The sequence below is a fragment of the Sardina pilchardus genome, chromosome 5 (assembly GCF_963854185.1).
Source record: "Sardina pilchardus chromosome 5, fSarPil1.1, whole genome shotgun sequence".
In the NCBI taxonomy this organism is placed as follows: Eukaryota; Metazoa; Chordata; class Actinopteri; order Clupeiformes; family Clupeidae; genus Sardina; species Sardina pilchardus.
The window spans coordinates 26,180,772-26,186,771 of record NC_084998.1 but is presented as its reverse complement, the minus strand read 5'-3'; the positions used below and the strand labels follow the sequence as shown (position 1 = coordinate 26,186,771).

At 39.9% G+C, this 6,000-nt stretch overlaps 1 protein-coding gene across 2 annotated transcripts in view; it reads right to left on the bottom strand.

Moving 5' to 3' along the window:
• The window catches only part of arhgap20b (Rho GTPase activating protein 20b), a 33,265-nt gene that overhangs the window by 7,235 nt on the left and 20,030 nt on the right, over positions 1-6,000 (bottom strand). For both annotated transcript variants that reach the window (XM_062537063.1, XM_062537064.1), the window contains exon 9: positions 1,027-1,209. In XM_062537063.1, the coding sequence (XP_062393047.1) occupies positions 1,027-1,209 (183 nt within the window). The remainder of the gene's footprint in view (positions 1-1,026; positions 1,210-6,000) is intronic.

The following is a 6,000-nucleotide window of genomic DNA, read 5'->3' as shown; positions in this document are numbered from 1 at the left end:
CTGTACACAGAATTGCACATTGGTCACCCATATACACATGTGAAATGAAATACATGCAGTAAGGCAGAAAGGCTTGATGAGGGCACTTTGAAGGCACCATGCGAGCACAGACATCAATCAAGACTGCTATTTTTGAACATTCGATCCTTTTAGTCCTGATTTCATATACAGTAGGCCTATGTACTCTGTCCCCAAAGCCCTTCTTATATCGGTATACTGTACCTTCTTTCCATTCCAGTTTTCTATGTGTATTCTCTCTGATTTGATGCTGTATTTCTCTCATTTGCAGATCGGTTATTTCTCATTTAAAATTTGTGACGATGTACAATACCTTGACAAACAATATACTGTAACTATCTCTCTCATTTCATCTATGAATAAATAAATGTATTTTGTTGTCACCATACACATGTACAATGAGATTAAAAGCAACTCCTATTTCAGAGCCAACATGTACATAAGATGATAAAAAAAAGATAAATATAACAACATTTAAATAAAATAAGAAGTGCACGGGGTGTAAGTGCACAGTTCTAGACACTACACACGCAAAAGGCGAGGTCAGTGCATGTGTAACTAGAGTGGTTATGGCTTTTGGGAATAAACTATTCTTGAATCTGTGTGTCCTTGTTCTGATCTAACTAAAACACTCATAACAGGTACTTTTATAAAAGTAGAAAACATCTAAACTAACTTGAGTTTTGTACACAACAACACTCCAAAATAATAATTTTAAAGATATCCCAGGTGGCAGCGCATTCTGTGTGCATGCACAGTGTACACATGACGTGTTGCCTACCGTAATTTACCGACTATTAGCCGCAGTTTATACATTGATTTTGCAAAATTTCTTCGCGTTAAGAAATTTTGGTTAATACATGGGGGCAGTTAAGATGCCATTAATATGGTTTTGTTTCTTTCAACTTGCATAAAACTCTGTCCTGCGGCTTATACACAATGTGGCTAATACACATACTTCTACCTGAGAGGTACTCCTGTTTTCGGGGAGCGATAGACGAGACGTACCGGTCTGGGTGGGGTGGTGCCTGGCACTGCGGGCCCTGAAGGTGAAGAGGGGCACGGGCACCTCCCTGGGCAGGAGCTCCAGGTGCAGCGTGCCCTCGGCCGTCAGAAGGCTCCGGCGCACCATGGGCAGGCACTCGGACACCCGCAGGTGATGGAGGATGATGCTGTACGGACACTCGTGCCCTTAGATGGATGTGGATGGAGGAGGACAAAAAAATGAAATGAAAATAGGAATGGTGAAGAATGGAGCCTGTTCCACGTCATGGTGTGAGTGGAGGTGTTTCTGGGTAGATCTAATCATGTGGCTCCCTGTGTGGTCTGAAAATTCAATATCTCAGAAATAAATAGCTAGCAGTTCATCTGACATTCATTGAAATCTCATTAGCACATCTGAAATGATATCCTGACAACGATTAAACTTTACAACACGGTGACTGTTTTATGTCTTCCTTTAAAGGAATAGTTTGGAATTTTGGACATAGGACCTCATTTCCAACTTAGTCGGGGTGATATAGGTCGGGGAAGACCATTTTCAGTGAATTGTTGCCCTTCCTTGTTGCAGTTGCAGCGTTCATCTCGTGCTAATCTGGTGTGGTGCCGAGATAACGCAAGTCAACGGTAACATCCAGCCTGCCACTGAAAACGCTCCACAGAACACCGGAAACAAATAAATTATACCGTCAGACTATCGATGCACATGCCTGTGTTGATACTTTGTTCCCTGTATGGCAGTGGCGGATTGATATTGAGAAACTAGTCCCTCAAAATGTAATAAATCATTGAGTTGCAAGGTTAGTTAGCAAGGTAATTTTATTTCTAAAATTATTCTATCAACACGGACATGTATATCGATAGTCAACACGGACATGTATATCGTTTTAATTTACTTGTCTCGGGTGTGCTGTGGAGTGAGTAACACTGTTTTGGATGTTACCGTTGAAATGCGTTAGCTCAGAACCAGCGTTAGCAAAGGGGAACGCTGCAACTGAAGGAAGGGGTTAAACGTGATAAAAACTGTCTCCACCGACCTATATCACCTCGGCAAAGTTGGAAATGAGGTCCGAACTATTCCTTTAAAAAGATTTTGACTCAAATATTTTATGAGAAAGCTCAAAGTAAGTATTTTTATACTAAAAACAATACCAGCTAGATTGTTTTGAATATTAATATAGGCTAATATTACAATACTTGGTTAGATATCAGATTTTGCAGTGCATGCTTCATGCTGCATTTAATATGATGTATTCTTGATACTTCTTCATTCTTAGTGAAGTTAAAAATTCTGTGTTTATACGGCTTATACATGTTTGTGTTTGTGCATGTCTGTGTGTGTGGGTGGGTGGCTGAGAAAGGATGAGTCACAGATGAGCTTCACCCACAATTAATAAATCTTCCAAATAATTACACACATGAGCCAGAGTCGAGGCCGAGTGTGAGGAGAACACAGTTGCTTGGCACCGTGTGATCTGAGCGGACTTCAGACCAAGAGCGACCAAAGCTGCAAAGTCGCTTTTGAAGCTGGTAAAATGCAGCAGCTAAAAAATTCTGTCGCCCAAGTCGCTCATGACCTGAGAGATTTGAACGTTCAATTTCGTTTATGACATCCACACAAGCGAAGCATGCCTGCGTTCCGATTTGTTTTTGATTTTGCAGCCCAAACGAGTCATAGCTAATTTGCATAAAGTTAAACTGTTTTTAACAGTTGGTCGCTGTGGTCGTTTTGGTCGCTGTAGTCGCTTGTTCCCATTCAAAGTCAATTACTTCCGGCGATTTTGCAGCTTTGGTCGCTCTTGGTCTGAACGCACAGTTAGAGCCAATAGGGGATCAAATGCCCAACAGTATGCAGCAAACAATCCCGGGAAATCCAGTTGTCCGTCTGTCTGTCTGTCTCTCTCTGTCTCTCTCTGTCTCTCTATCTGGATTGCTCAGTGGGCAGCACGGCTACCGCCGTTCATTCCGACATACCAGCACTCCGACATTGATGTCCAATTGTCGTAGTGGAGGCATGTCTCTTTAGGTGAACCTGATTTCTTCAAGTAGCCGTTGTTCCAGGGACAACACTCCTAAAGTTGTTCCAGGTCCAACAACTCTGTTAACCAATCACTGATATGTGATGTCATCAATGTGCGACTTCACCCCCGTTCAAAATTTCCCTCCCGAAATCAACATCTTTTCAGCTCTGTGTAGGTAAGTCATTGCACTGTTTCTTCTGTTTCCCATGTAAAATAAGAGACTCAATGTGCATTTTCAAAATTATTTATTGTAAGAACTATGTTGTTTTGGTGCCAGTTTTGTAAGGAGTTTTCGAGTTCAATTCACCTTTTCGTTATAGCCCATACCCATATCTAAAGATATCAGTTAGCTGCTAATGGTAAGCATAGTGTTCAGTCAAATTCAGGCAATATTGTAATGACATGTATGTTTACTCCTCAATAGCTGTTAGAATAGCTGTTTTAGCATGAGCTTGTTAATAGCAATTTGTAAACTACCACAAGCTCTTATAAACTTTCAGTATGTTTGAATTTGCAATGTCATGTAGATTTCGTCAGTTATGCTACTTGGCTAGAAGCACAGATTTTGGACTACTATTCTCCGATTGTCTCTTATTAGTGGGCTAAAATCTTTATTTAGTGTACATTAAGAGTTTATACTTCTTTTGATCTGCGGAGGGTGCTATTGAGGCAATGATCATCATTGATCAACCTGGACCAACATCACTACATTGATCCTGGGCCATCATTACCATGTTGACCCAGGAGCAACATTTTCTCATTGACCCTGGGCTAACGTTACCATGTTGACTCATTTTCTTGTTGAGCCTGGGCTAACGTTACCATGTTGACCCAGGAGCAACATTTTCTCATTGACCCTGGGCTAACATTACCATGTTGACCCAGGAGCAACATTTTCTCGTTGAGCCTGGGCTAACATTACAATGTTGACCCAGGAGCAACATTTTATCATTAACTATTTGTGCCAGTTTATTTGCTTATATGCGTTGGACTAAACATTGATAGTAAAGAGTTAGCCTTTAACAGAACAATGTTTTCTTGTTGACCCTTTGCTTGGACTAGACTTCAATATGTATACCCTGTCAGAGTATTCAATTAATTGGCCGCAATCCCGGTGTGAATGGGATCTTATATCAATATAGTAAAGTGCTCCAAGAAAACATTTCTTGCCCTACCTTTAAGTTAGCGTACTCAGTAACTGACAGTGGTATTTGTGTGTTGTGTGCATTTCAGAGATGGAGGATATAATCAAGGAAGCAGTTTTTAAAGAAGAAAAAAAGAGGGAAAGAAGGAAAAACACCAAGCTTCATATCCATTTTCTGAAAGAAGTTGATGAACAGGCACATATTAGAAAGATTAATAATGAAGAAAACACAGCATCTTTCAGGAAAACATGCTATTCCAGTTTCAGTGACCAAAAAAGGTGACGCTACAGTATTTGTTTCACTGTGCAAGGTCTGGTCCTGTGTCTGTAAAAAGCCAAAGAGTCACTGGATGCAAAGCGTACGTTTCATTCAAAGTCAGAAATGATCATAAAGGTTTGAAAGTGGTTGTGCAGAGAACGTGCAACGAACACAGTGGGCACAACCCACTTTTAAAAGAGGATGGCCACTGCCATCGTATTCATCCAGACCTTATTCTGAAGATTGAAAAGTGGATCACTCTTGGACTTAAACCAGACATCATACTCCTCCAAGCCAATGAATGGTCACGAAAGCAAGGGCAAAACCTATATAGAGATGTTGTCATGCCTCCTTTTTGGGGATTTTTTTATTTCATAAAAAAATAAAATGTATTTAATACCCTGGAATACATGCTTTTAAGGAGAATGTATCTGTTGTTGAAACTAGCCTTTTTTTCTTTCACCCGATTGTGTCCTAGATCTTTTTATCTACACCATATGCATCCCACCCTGTTAATGCCACACTGGAAATTGCTTTGACTGTGGTGAGATCCAGGGCAAAAGCTGTGCTCAGATCAGTAATCAAATAATTGGTCATTGTTGAATGATTGTGCTGTAACCGTATCTTACACTGATACCTACACTTAGTTGAGTCAAATTGTTTATAATTGGGGCATATCTGTCATACGCTAGCTATTTGTTTATCCAGCAAATAGCGACGTCCACAGACAAGGTGGAGTATGTTGCATGATTTTATGTATTGAAGCAAGTCAAATTTGTAGTTTCTTATGTCTCATTTCATCAAACTACAAATACGCTACCCGATCTGGTAAAGTTACATAGTGCGGTTATAGCCAATAGAGGGACGCAGAGTGAAAGCAGAAGTGCCGTTCACCCTGTTACGAGTTGATGAACCGCTGAAATGATTTTGGAAACATTATTTTAACATTTGGGAGATCCGGGGCCTTTTCACGCACTTTGAGGCAGTCAGCTATACCTTGAGATTTTTAAATATTTAATCTTACTAAAAACATCTAATGCAAAAGTGGCACATATGGTTATATTCTAGAGGTCCTCCACAATAATTATATGAGAGTAAAGTGGAAACTAGTTGATTTAAAGTTTCTGATGGTGTCACTTATAAATTATGTTTCTAGGACAAAAACTAGCAGAGATTGAGATGTAAGTTTGGAACAGTTTTTCAAATCCCCAGGGGGGGATTTAGACTCGGGTTAAGGTACAAAAAACTCTTTCGTGTTGCTTTAAAAATAACCTTCACCACGGCACCAGATAGACATGTAATTGAGAGATGAGGAACAGGCCTACTCTTTCTTCTTACAGCCCGTTGGCCCATGATTCTTCAAACCTAAAATTCCCTAGACCTCTACTTTAACCTCAGCTTTACCCATTAAGGTATGGTAAGGTATGTAATAAGGTAATGTTAATTTCAGGGTTACTTTGGTGTTCCAGCATTTTCAATTAAAGATATTGAATGTTATCAATCACTTTGTGATAGACCTCTGTATAAAAAATGCTCTCATGAATAATACAAATGTTAAA